This window comes from Sapajus apella, unplaced genomic scaffold (genome assembly GCF_009761245.1).
Source record: "Sapajus apella isolate SASKATOON/1434 unplaced genomic scaffold, GSC_monkey_1.0 scaffold3, whole genome shotgun sequence".
NCBI classification, from domain to species: Eukaryota; Metazoa; Chordata; class Mammalia; order Primates; family Cebidae; genus Sapajus; species Sapajus apella.
Window position 1 is genome coordinate 61635658 of NW_022436943.1, and position 13997 is coordinate 61649654.

A 13997-nucleotide genomic window follows, 5' to 3' on the forward strand; every position below is an offset into this window, starting at 1 on the left:
AATACCCCTATGGACACTCTTCATTGTTCTCCATTGCTGCTAACCCAGTTAAGAACTCCCCATGTGCCAGGCACTGTTAAGTGCTGTGTTTACATATTAATGATCTCACTCAATGCCCACGATAGCTCTGACAGGTGAGCCCACTGTCTCCTTCCTGCAGATGAGAAAGTGAAGGTGCAGAGAGGTGAGGCCAGTCTAGTTTGGTATACCTCAAAACATCTATTTAAGAAGTTGCAAATTTATTTTATTTGGGGAGCATCAGTAGCAGAGCTGAAAAGTGAGTTAGGGAAAGGAAGTTAACCAGTAAAAGGCTGTTATCAAGGGTGTTACCATTGTGGCCACCTGCAGTGTACATGTGTTGGGGAACTCTGAAGCCCATCAAGAATATGTTGCTCAGAGTTAGGACGCCAAGAGGTGAGGGAGCTGGGGTATCAATACTCCAACTTCCAGCAGTTCTTGGTGGGGGGCTGCTCCTGGGGGTGTTGATGCTTACTTAATAACGGATAGCACTGTCTCAGGCAGAGAGGGTAAACCCTCAGGCAAGACAGGTGCAGGCAGTTGGCAGCACAGCTGGTATGCATCGAAATGACAAGGACCCAGGGGGATGTAGGTGGGGAACCAACCACTTCTGCTATACTAGGGTGTTGTATATGGTGGGGATGTGTCCACAAGGAAACTCAGGTCTAATTTCCAATCCCCTTCTCAGGAGTCAACCATGTAATACAGATGGGTACCTTGGAGAGTACCAGGAAGCTAATCCTCTTCCTGTCTTCAAAACCTCCCAACACCACCGTGATAACGTGATGATGGTGGTGATGTTCATGATGACTAGCATTTATGAAATGCTGGCAGCATGCCAGGAAGTTTTATAAGCACTTCACATATGACATAGCATTTAATCACACAACAACCCTGTGGAGTGAGTGATCATTTTTCTCATGTTACAACTGAGGAAACAACACCAGAGAGGCTATAGGGGAGCTTGGACTCCAAAACAATTTTGTTTAATTTGAAGCCTGGGACATGCATTTTTAGGGACATGGGGCTATTCGCTAAAGTTGGCTTTTGTTTTTAGAAGACTTTTAACTCAAATATATTTTTCCACTACCTCAAATAGAAATATAATGGAAATCTCATTGTTGGATGTTTGGAACTGGGGTTAGAAGGATTTAATCTTGCTCTATATCTTTAGACATGTCTATTATTCCCTCTGAGCTTCAGTATCCTTGTCTGTCAAGTAAATGAGGGGCTGGAAAAGATGCTCTCTGGGTTCCCTACAGCTCAGGGGTTATCTGTTTCCGGGACTGACAGTAGAACCAGGCAGCTCACAGAGCCAGAATTCTAGCCTGACTGCCCAAGGCAGGGAATATAAGCAAGTTGCCTGACACTTTTGAGTTGGAATCTCCCCACCTACAAAATGTGAGGAGCATCCACCCACCTGGCCTGAATTTAGGATTAAGAAGTGTTGTGACTATGATGCCCACTCTGAGGGAGGTAGCAGTGATCCTTGTGTCATGAATATTCCAGAGCTCCATATTGTCCAGCGCTTTGATGCATGTTATCTTAGGGAGCGAGAGGTTTGTAAATGGACCTGGAAGATGGGTGCTTGAGTGAAAACCCTAACTTCAATTTGTTGGCTCTGTGATCTCGGAAGAGTCCTCAGATTCTCCAGGAGCATCTCTCTCCATCTGTGAAATGATGGTGTCCACTGTATCTACTTTCTAACGTTGTAAAGATTTTGGTCAGAAATGGGGAAAAGAAGCACTTTAGTGCAATGTCTGGCACAGAGACTCTGCACAAGTAGCTAGAATTAGTAGCAGGCTGAATTAATGATTTTTATAGTTTTACTTTGATTTTACTATTTTTTGCTTAATTTGGTTCCACATCTATTATCTTATTTCATCTCCTCAGCAATAGCATATAAAAACAAACAGAACGTGACTCCCATTTCAGAGATTAATCAAACAAACAGATAAACAAAGTCTGGAAAACATGAATGTGTGTGGCTTGAGTGACGGGCATGGCAGCTGGCTGGCAGTGGCTGGCATGTGAGCCGCAGTTGGAGTGTGTCAGTCCTCCCACCTCTGCAGCCCCCAGTCTCTCCTACCCCCACTACCTCTGACCAACTCACTCTCAGCTTCATTTTTCTTTTTTTCTGAAATGGAGTTTTGCTCTTGTGGCCCAGGCTGGAGTGCAGTGGCATGATCTTGGCTCACTACAACCTCCACCTCCTAGATTCAAGCAATTCTGTCTCAGTCTCTCGAGTAGCTGGGATCACAGACACCCACCACCATGCCCATTTACTTATTTATTTATAAATAAATGTATTTATTAATATATAATATATATTTTAAGTATATATTTTTAAATAAATATATAATTTATTTTTATAATAAAAAATTTAAAATTTATAATTTTTTTATTATAGAAAATAAATTTTTCTTTTATATTTTTAGTAGAGACAGGTTGCATCATGTTGGCCAGGCTGGCCTTGAACTCCTGACCTCAGGTGATCCACCCACCTCAGCTTCCCAAAGTGCTGAGCCCGGCTCGGCTTCATTTTTAAAAATCGGTATGCACAGGGACATTGATGGTTTATCGTTACATTAACAAAGCAAGTTATAACAAAGTCTATAAACTTGTTTATGATGTCTTTTGCTGGAACGCTACTTCCTAAAACTTTATGCATCCCAACTTACTCATTTTTTCTTATGGTTTATGTTTCACAGACCAGGAAACAATTTTGCAGCATGTATGACAAATAAGCAATTAGTATACAAAATATGCAAACATTATCTAGAAATCATTTAGTAAATAAAATTAGCATAGTAGTAAAACAGGCAAAAGATATGGCCTAGGATTACCGAAGAGGGGCATGGGAACCATCAGTAAACATAGGGAAGGATTTCCAGTCTCAATGGTAATCAGGCAAATGCACATGAAAACTACAATATAACCCTGTATGCCCAGCAGACTGGCAAAACAATAAAACATTATACACATATAACTTATACCATTATATAGATATAAATTTATAATGTTTATATATATAATGGTACATTATAGATATAAATTATATAAACATTAGCTATATAATTTATAGCTATATAATTTATATCTATATCCTCATCATTTCAGTGCATACCAGCTGTGCTGCCAGCTGCCTCCACCTGTCTTACCTGAGGGCTTTCCCTCTCTGCCAAAGACAGTGCTATCTGTTATCAAGCAGACATCAACACCCCCAGGAACAGCCCTTAGCCAAGGACTGGTGGCAGTTGGAGTATCAATATCCCAGCCCCCTCACCTCTTGGCATCCTAACTCTGAGTCACATATTCTTGATGGGCCCCAGAGTCCCCCAACGCATGTAAACTGCAGATTATCTATCTATACATTATATAATTTATATCTATTATATATATATGTTTATTCAAATGTTTAATGTTTATATATTTATACACACACACACACACACACACACACACACACACATATAAATGTTGCTTTCTAGAGAAATTTGAACTATGTGGGAAAGTTAACAATTGTGTACCCCACAGTCCAATCATTAAACTTGAGGGTACATACCCACAAGAAATGCTATCAATTCATCTATATCTCAAGCCTAAAGTGCAGGTGTTGCTCACATTTTCCTCATAAGTAAAGTGCATGGAGGTGTACCACCGTTTGTAAGGTCCAAGGCTTGCTAATTATGATCGTGATACATTAGAAATGATCTAAATACCACTGACAGGAGAATGAATGATGTATGAATGAATACATAACAAAGTATGCATTAGCTTAAAAAAATTAAAAGCTTAAATACATAGTTTTGAGTAGAGAAAACAAAAAAGCCAGATGTAGTCCATTACTTACATAAAATTCCAAAAATCTCTCCTATACCTAATGATACTATATTTGCTTATGGTTATGTATACATGGATACATAAAACGGTTTTGGGAAGAGCTTTCCCCACATCATGTTTCCTGTGATTTCTCAGGCAGTGGGGGGTGCTCCTGGGCATGGGAGCTAAGATTGACTTCAGCTTGAAGACAGAACGTGTGGATCACTGTGCAAAGTGTCTATGTGTATCATGTGTATTATGCACATACTTATGGTGTATGCGTCTCTTTGGGTACATATGTGGGTATGTATTTCTAGAGGGAAGAAAAAAACACAAAGGAATGAAATAAGAGAAATGAAGCAAGGAGGGAAAAGAAAAAATCAAAGAAGAAAAGAACACTGGTTCAGAATGGAAGGACAAATGCCCAGTTATTACCAGTTGTTATTCCTAGTTGGTGCAATGAGAGTGATTGTCATTTATTTTCCATATAATTTTCCTATATTTTCCAATTTTTTTTACAATCAGGGAAGAAGGAAAAAAATCTGTATTTAAATTTGCCAGGAACTATTATATATATCTATCCACCTACCTGCATATATATATTCACATATATATGTACATATGTGTGTGTGTGTGTGTGTGTGTGTGGCCTTTGCAGACCATGCAGCCAGAGCCATGTCAGCCTTGCTCTCTTTTTGTGGGTACTGGTGTCCCCAGTGCTAAGGACAGTGTTTGGCACATACTAGGTACTCAATGTATATGTGATGAATAATGATTGATGGAATGGCTGAAAAACTGGATAAGTGAATGAATGGGTGATGGTGAATTGGGGTTCCAATATAGCAGTTTTCTGAGTCAACGTCTTTCCTTCTAAGATGGTCCAAGGTATATTTGGTACATGGTTCATGCAAGTGTGGGAAACACTGAAGGCACTTAGCCCCAAGTCTTCTCCCTGGTGGCCTGGAACCTGGGCTGCAGAAGGCCCCTGATACTCACATCGATGGGCACACTGTCGTAGAGGCGCTTGCCAATCACGGTCTTCCCCTGGATGTCAATGTTCTCCCGCTCCTCAATGGGCAGTGTCTGCACCAGTGCACAGTCGATGTACAGGGAGACGTTCTGGGCCTGGATGCTCAGGGCGATCTTGTGCCAGTCCCGGTCAAAGAGGTCATTGACCCGGGAGCCTCGGAAGACCACCCTGACAGCATCTTTCATGGCACCTACAGCGCTGTACTCCACTGCCTTATTTTCACCATCCAGCCGGATGGAGACCTGGGGAGGAAAGGACCAGAGACTCTTTGAGCTTCTTGGGGCCAAGGGAAATGAAGAGAATGGGAAAGGAGAGTTCAGAGTCAGGTCTAGCAATCCTGAGTCAGATCCTAGCTATGACTCTTACCAGCCGGTCACCTACCATCCGACCTTGGACCAGCCCCTTAACACCTCTGAGCCTCAGGTTTCTCCTCACACAATGGTGTTAATAATGTCTACATTTCAGGCTGTTCTAAACCCAGTATTAAATGGAATCATTGCACTCATACATTAACCCAGGAGTCATGGCCTCAACTGTCTGGAAGGGCTATGTAGGTAAGAGAGCTTTGGTGAGACTCCAAGAAAACTGGCACACGGAGGGGCTTGAGTCGTGAGAACAACCAGAAATCCTAATTAGTTTCGCTGTCTTTTAAAACCCTGGACTGGTTAAACCAAACATATCTTCTGGCCAGATCTGTTAACCTACATGTTCTCTCACTTGAGGATAAAGCTGGAGCTCCTGTAAAATAATATTTCTTGATGGCAGGGGTCTGATCTGTCTGGGTCATTGGGTTAGCCTTTGCAAGATGCACAGGCATTGTGCAATGGACAAATTCTGGAGAAGGTTTTACTGTTTTACTTCTGATTGTTTTTTATTGTTGTTGGTTTGTTTGTGTTTTGTTGGTGGTGGTTTTTGGAGATGGAGTCTCACTCTGTTGCCCAGGCTGGAGTACACTGGTGTGATCTCAGCTCACTGCAACCTCTGCCTCCCAGATTCAAGCAATTCTCCTGCCTCAGCCTCCTGAGTAGCTAGGATTACAGGTGTGCACCACCACGCTTGGCTAATTTTGTGACTTTTGTAGAGACAGGGTTACACCATTTTGGCCACATTGGTCTCAAACTCCTGACCTCAAATGACCTGGCCGCCTTGGCCTCCCAAAGAGTGCTGGGATTACTGGCATGAGCCACCGCAGGCAACCTGGTTGATTTTTAAGAATAAATGGGTATATTCTCATCCATGTATTCATTTTGTCACCCCTGAAGAATCATCCTGTGTGCCCAGCAGGCAACATGCCGGGTGTCAGGAATGCAACAATGGGCCACAGATACACTATCGGTGCACAAAGGTATGAACAGGATACAAGGCACAGAACATGAGTATCCACTGAGTGAATGAAAGAATGAGTATTTCCTTGTCCCATCTTTGCAAGGTTAGTCTTCATCTGCTCTAATATTCATGTTTTGCCCTTCCCTGTGGCTCCCTGCTCCCAGGATCTGACCTTTCAGGGCTTCTTCACCTCAACTCCTGGGCCCTTTGGCTTCTAGTTGAGCTTGGCCCATTGGAAGTCCATTGGAATGGAGTCCAATGAGGAGGAAGAGAGAGAGGTGGGGCATTTATTCCTCCCACCCCTCCTTGCTTCCCTGTAGCTCTGGAGTGGCTTTGTGCCATGTTTATATAATTTATAACTAGAATGTACCATTATATATAAACATTATCTATATAATGTATATCTATATAATGGTATAAGTTATATGTGTAAAATGTTTTATTGTTTTGCCAATCTGCTGAGCATACAGGTTCTTTGGAAGTGTTCCCTCCTTGGTGACTCTAGTACCCACCATCTCCTCCCTGTTCCCCTGCCCATCCAGGCTCAGGTGGTAGCTTCCTCCTGTGGCTGATCCTGGGATGCCCTGGCATTTCTTGTTGGTTTCCTTAACCCTTATCCCTCAGCCACATCAGCTCCCTTAACCCCAGTCAGTTTGCTACAGCGCTCGTCAAAACTGTGTGCTCAGTGGGGGCTGCCCCTTGCCGGCCTACATCTAAACCAGTAAATCACTTTTCAGCTGTGTGACCTTGGGTAAGTTATTTAACCTCTCTACAGCTTCCTCATTTGTAAAATGGGACCAATAGTAGTGCCTGTTTGTGAAGAGGATTACATAAATTAATCTGTGAGAAACTAATTAATTAAATGAATTGTCATAAGGATTATTATGAGAATTATAACATATGTAAAACATTTACAGTATATAGTATTTATTTTTTGCCAGATACTGTTCTAAATATTTGCAATAATGAATTAAGCAAATAAGTTCACAGGCATCAAAGCACTGAAGCCTTCCCTGATGAACACATACTCTTGGATTTGAACCTGGCCATCTGTTCTCACATCCCAAGATGTGATTTGTTGACTTTTTTCTTTTCATTTTTCTTTCTTTTCTTTTTTTTTCTTTTGAGATGGAGTCTCATTCTGTCATCCAGGCTGGAGCACAGTGGGGTGATCTTGGCTCACTGCAACCTCCACCTCCCAGGTTCAAGCAATTCTGCCTCAGCCTCCCTGGTGGACCACAAGTGTGCACCATCACACCCAGCTAATTTTTGTATTTTTAGTATAGATGAGGTTTCACTATGTTAGCCAGGCTGGGCTTGAACTCCTGACATCAGGTCATCCCCCCACCTTGGCCTCCCACAGTGCTGGGATTACAAGCATGAGCCACTGTGCCCAACCATTTATTGACTTTTTTCATAGCACAGCCTCAATATGTGAAATCATCTTAAGCACATCTTCTGTTCACCTTTTTGTCTTTCCTGCCCCAGCCTTTTAAACAGGCATGTTCTCTCTTCATCTCTGTAACCCCCTTGGCTAGAACAACACATGACACACAGTGACGCTCGATAAAAAGGTACTGAGGAGCCAGGTGCCGTGGCTCACACCTGTCATCTCAGCAGTTTGGGAGGTCGAGGCAGGTGGGTCACAAGGTCAGGAGTTCGACACCAGCCTGATCAACATGGTGAAAACCCGTCTCTACTAAAAATACAAAAATTAGCTGGGCATGGTGGTGCACACCTGAAGTTCCAGCTACTTGGGAGGCTGAGGCAGGAGAATCGCTGGAACCCGGGAGGAGGTGGTTGCGGTAAGCTGAGATCGGCCACTGCGCTCCAGCCTGGATGACAAAATGAGACTCCATCTCAAAAAAAATAAAAATAAAAAGGTACTGAATGGATGGAGGAATGAACAAATGAATGAGAGTCTCTGTAGTTAAAGCAAGGTGCCCATGTAGTGCAGGGGCATCAGCTACAGTATTTAACACAACCTGGGTCTTCTGGTCTCATTTTCTCGGCTCCACATGGCTTCAGTACAACCAAGGAGGACCTAAGATTTATTTTTATTGTGTCACCTATTGTATGCTAGGAGAAGGGCATAAAATAGAAAACTGTGAAACCCTGCCTAATGATCTAATGCTTGTAATACACAAAAGTCTAATACTCCTGTGATTAAACATCGTGTTCTATTTCACATGTTTGAGCACTATGTCCCTGACCCTTCAGAGCTTCCTGGGGACATGGCTTCCCCAGTGTTTCTGCCTCCAACATGATATAGAGCAAGGGAGGGCACCCAGCAGTCCAGTGTCTTGTGTCTACCAATACTAGTAGGGTGACTCTGGGGAAGGCATTTTCTATGTCAGGTCCATCAGCAAATCCTACTGGTTCTATTTTCAAAATTAATCTATAACCTATTTGTTTCTCCTAACCTCCCTGTCACAGTGGCATCCACACTTGCCTGGATCACTACTGTGTTCTTCTAATTTGTCCTCATATTTCTCGGCCTGTGCACCTCTGCAGAGTCTCTTCTCAAACAAAAAGTCCCTATACTGGCCTACAAGATTTTTTGAAATCCAGCCTTCTTCCACCTCTAAAACTTCATTTCTAACTAACCCCAATATGCGCGCGCACACACACACACACACACACACACACACACACACCACTCTGCTCCAGCTGCACCGGCCTCTTTGCTGTCCTTTAATCATATCTGGAATGAGTGAATGCCCCTCAGTTTACCCAAATGACAAATGGGGAAAATGCCAGCTTTTAAGGGTGGTTGTAAATGGCAAATAAAAGCATGTGCATCTGTATCTCTAGATGAACTTCTCTCTCTGTACATCTACAATGACTGACAGAGTGCATGGGTCACGCAACGAACACTAATCTACTCATAGATCATCTTCTTACAGATCTTTATCCAATTTTCCAGTGTCTGGCCAGTGTTTCCCCAAAGAATGGAAGGGAGCATCATTGGCATTTCTGGCGATGGGCACTCAACCAAGCCTGGCTTAACAAGAATAAATTTCTGGGTGCCTCTTTACACAGGAATCTCAAATCTCAAGACAGACTTCATCTCTGCATGGCTCTGTGGTATGGCGGTATTGCACCCCATTGCTTATTTTGACAGAGGGAGGGGAGGATGCACAAGTGTCGGACAGGGCACAGACAGCTCTGCAAATGCCGTGAAGGAAGAGATCCCAGACGGAGGGGGCGGTGCAGACTCACCCACAAGAATGTCATGGCAGGTGCCCAGTCCCACTGCACCGGACCCTGAGCAAATGGAGATGCAAGACCTGTGTAATTGGAGATGGAGTTGGATGGGAACGGGGAACGCAAAGACTTCTCCAGAAAAGTGGCCTCTGGAGAAGAATCTCAACTTCTCCATTCAGCCTCCCACACTTACAAAATCAAGCCTCTCAGCACTTAAATTTCAAAATGTCTCTGCATCTCAGTATGGCTAGGGATGTTATGGAAAAATCATTCGACAGGACTAATTGATCAGGACAGGCTTGGAACAGAAGCCAGATGAGCATGTGGTTTAAAGCACAGATGTAGGAACCTGAATGCCTGGGTTTAAATCTCAACTCCTGCTCTTATTACCTGTCAAAAGGTAAGCAAATTTTTCAGCCTCTCTGTGGCTCAGTTTCCTCATCTGTATGATGCTAACAGTAGAAAATATTCAGAGGGTTATTACGAATAATGAATTAATACTTGTAAAGCCCTCTGAACAATCCCCAGCTCCTACTAAGAGCAGGGACCTGTTGATAAGCAAATGCATCTGAAGTCAGTGTCCAGTCTCAACCTGGGAGGGTGAGCTCACTGTTTAAGAGAATCTTGCCCTTTCAGATGGCAGGCCATGAGTGTGATTGCTGGAGTCCGATTGCTTGAGCATGCTTTTATTTTATTTTAGCCCCTAGTGAAAGTTTAGTCAGTATCTCCCAGCTGAAAGTGAGTAATAGCTTCTCCCAGTTCATTTTTCTAAGAAAGGAGAAAGAAATAGTTGGTCTATGAACTTGATAACAAGAGGATCTGGATTTGGCAGAGAATAAATAGTAGTGTTGCTTTTATCTCAAACCAACAGATGGTGTTGATGGCTTTGAATTTCAGATTTGTCTTTCCTCACCGGACTGTGTGCTGGTGGAGAGCTGTCCTAACTTCGTGGGAAATGAAAGCTGAAACACACCAGAGGCAAGTAAAGACAGGACCCAGAGCTTCATTCAGAAGAAAACTGAAAGGAACTTCTCATGATGAGATCTTATTACATATCAGGCGCTGTTCTAGATGCTTTACATTATTCCATCTGATTCTTCTACCAAGCGTTCACGGTAGGTACTCTGTTTTCCAATATACAGCTAAGAAAACCAAGACCCAGAAAGGTAAAGTAGCCCATCCCAGGACCCATGCCAATAAAGGGGTAGACACGAGACTTGAACCCAGGTCTGTGTGATCCCGAGCCAGTGCACTCCACCACATCACAAAGCCAGGTCACTCATGCTACCAATACAGCAGGTATCATAGGACCGCAGAGCTGGCATCTATCTCCTTGGCTAGGCCAAGAGAGTCTCAGAGGACAGGAACTCAGCCTTCTTTACCCCACTGGAAGGCCTGGTACTATGTTATCATTAGGACAGGAAGTTGGACCTCTTGCATCTCATGACATCCCCCCTGCAGGTCCTCTGAGCCTCCATATGCCAAGCTCTCGATCTCTCTAGTCCCGGGGATAAGACCACTGGATAAAACATGGTGGGTGATGCCATCCCCACCATGAGAGGGAAACAGAAAGCTCTGGACCACTGAGATAAGGCAGTGCTGCTCTTACCTGTGGGATGCCGTACTGGTCGATGACCTGCCAGATATACCAGTCTTCCTTCCGAGATGTTTTCCTGAACCGGAAGGTTGTGACAAAGGCGTACTCATCAGGTAAACCTTGGGGAAACACATCCCTGGAGAAGAATGGAGACAAACACACCAGGCTTGGCAATGAGAACAGGGAGCCAGCGAAGTGAGCCCACACAACCCACCAGTGATCAAGTACTGACAACTTGACTTCCTAAATATTTCCACCAGCCACCTTCTTAGCCTGCCTTCCCTGCCTTCTCCTTAGGTCAGGGCCTAGTGTGACCTAGACAGTAGTCATGGCCCCCGAGGCTCCAACCTCAGCACCTTCAAATCTATCCCTACAGTGCATTAGCTTCCATCTCTCTGCCACCACCATGACTGATGACATCCATGGTAAATGCTAACTGGTCACACCCCTGGGATCAAATATGGAGAGACTCCCAGCTTCACTGCTCCCTGCTGAATTGTTCCCCGACCAGGACAAATGGATATACTTCATCCTTCTTGGTGTCCTGTCCCAGATGCCAGGATGCCATGGTCTGAATGTTTCTATCTTCCCAAATCCATATGTTGAAATCCTCACACCAAGGTGATGGTAACAGAAGATGGGGCTTTGGGGTGATTAGGTCAGGAGGGCAGAAAGCTCATGAATGGGATTCATGCCCTTCAGAAAGACCCCAGAGAGCTTGGTTACCCCTTCCACCATGTGAGAGTGCAGGAAGGATGGTGTCTATGGGGATCATGACCTTAAACGTCCTAGCCTGCAGAAACATGAAGAATAAATGCTGTGCATAAGCCACCTGGCTTAGCTGACAGTGCTTTGTCGTAACAGCCAGAATAGATGGGGATGGAGCGTCCTCTTCTCTCCCACAAGGCCCAGGTTCCTGCCTCACTGTAGAGCCAGCCTCTCACCTGGAGGAGGCCTCAGCTCCCTGTTGCTCCACCCCCACCAGTCCTGGAGCTGCCTTTCCTCTTCCAAATTCAGAAATGAAAAATGTTAATTCCCTTCTGTGGAGGCTCAATCCGCCCACCAAAAACCAAGACCCAGTCCCTCAGTCCCTCTGTCCTCGGAGCACTCTCAGGCCAGCTGCTCTTCCATCTTCCTCTGTATCATGAACAGGACACCTGAGTTCCCTTCTGCCTCTCTCACGTAAGCACAGAACCCCGCCACCCCAACCAAAATGCACCCCCACCAAAACTGACTGCACATCCCCAGCCAGGACCTGAGCAACCTCCCACTTCCTCTCTTTCTTCCTCTCTTTCCCTTCACAACAGGGTTCTGGGAAACGTCACGTACATCACCCCCTCCTTCCGCATCTCTCCCCATCTGCTCCACTCCCTGCCACCTGTCTTCTAGCTCTCCAGGCTCCCGACGTGTTCCTCGTGAGGTCCCTGGCAAGGAAACACTGACAAATCCCTGTCCCTCAGCACCCACTCGGGTCCCTGCAGCACAGCAGGCACTTCATAAAAGTTGAAGGAATGCAAACTTTGAAGACTGTCAACAGCCATTTCCATGGAGAAACCTCTCTTTCCCTGGTGCTAGTACAGGGCCCAGTTACTTTTCCCGGAGGATGCATCCAAGACAACACAGACCTGGGAGCTGCCCCATGCCTCGCAGGAGCCTGACCAGCATCCCTGGCCCCCGCCCACTCAATGCCAGTAGCAACCCCTCGCCCAGTTGTGACAACAAAATTTCTTCTAGATACTGCCAAAGGTCCCCTGGGGGTAGGGGTTAAATTTCTCTTGGTTAAGAACCAGTGATCTATCCTTGACTTACATCCTATCAAAATAAAGGTTAGCTTACTTTTTCATAGTGTTTCTCAGATTCAACAAAGTACATACACATAGGATCTCATTTGACATAATAGTCTAAGTTTAGGTAGGGTGAGGTGGCTCACGCTTGTAATCCCAGCACTTTGGGAGGCCGAGGTGGGTGGATCACCTGAGGTCGGGAGTTTGAGACCAGCCTGACCAACATGGAGAAACCCCATGTCTACCAAAAATACAAAATTAGCCAGGCATGGTGATGTGTGCCTTGTAATCCCAGCTACTCGGGAGGCTGAGGCAGGTGAATAGCTTGAACCAGGGAGGAGGAGGTTGTGGTAAGCTGAGATCCCACCATTGTACTCCACCCTGGGCAACAAGAACAAAACTCTGTCTCAAAAAAAAAAAAAAAAGATTCTAAGATTTAATAAAAATAAATATCTTTTGAGAGTTTAACACATGCTCACCAGTACTCTTTTTACATATTACCTAATTTCTTCCTCACGAGAATGTATAAAGAAGGTATTTCGATCCTCGTGCTACAGCTGAGGGCACCCAGGCTTGGAGGGGTTAACTCCATGCCATCTGGGTGGCAGAGGGAGACGCGCCTGGAACCTGCTCTCCTGTGCTCTCCTCTTAACCACCAGCTTACTGCACCTTAACAGCAGAGCCTGCGAGGAGGAGCCAAATCCTGCCCTTGAGGCTGGGGGCTGCCTCAGGAATGTACATGGTATTGACTTCCCTGCTGGAGGGGGTGAACTCTGTCTGGCCAGAGAGCCAGGAGGGGAAGTGGGGAGGCGTCTGAGTTCCTGGTTCTCAGACTAGCAGATCCACAGGGACTTTGTTTGGCTGTAGAATCTGTGAGCAAGATTCTGATTCTCAGTTTACAGCTCCAGGCTAGGACATGATGGCCCAGATGTTCAAAGTCATTCTCTGAGCTGAGATTTCACTCAGGACCACATCCAAGTAGTAGGCACAGAGCCCATCACTCATAGCTCCTGGGCGTCCCACAGGATTCAGAGATGGCCTCAGTCACTGTCCCTGCAGGAGGAAGATGGGACCTCCCCACCTGTATCCACGGGCACAGGCTTTGTAGCCACAGATCAATATTTGGCTTTGTTTTTCATTTTCTCCTTTTCTTTCTTTCTTTCTCTTTTTGTTTTGTTTTGTGTTTTTTTTTTTTTTTTTTTTTTTTTTTTGA

The 13997-nt window shown here is 44.8% G+C and overlaps 1 protein-coding gene across 2 annotated transcripts in view; it reads right to left on the bottom strand.

Moving 5' to 3' along the window:
- Window positions 1-13997, bottom strand: part of COL22A1 (collagen type XXII alpha 1 chain) — a 317529-nt gene that overhangs the window by 220562 nt on the left and 82970 nt on the right. For both annotated transcript variants that reach the window (XM_032254428.1, XM_032254418.1), the window contains exons 6-7: window positions 11013-11136; window positions 4837-5112 (exon numbers count right to left, since the gene is read on the bottom strand). In XM_032254428.1, the coding sequence (XP_032110319.1) occupies window positions 4837-5112; window positions 11013-11136 (400 nt within the window). The remainder of the gene's footprint in view (window positions 1-4836; window positions 5113-11012; window positions 11137-13997) is intronic.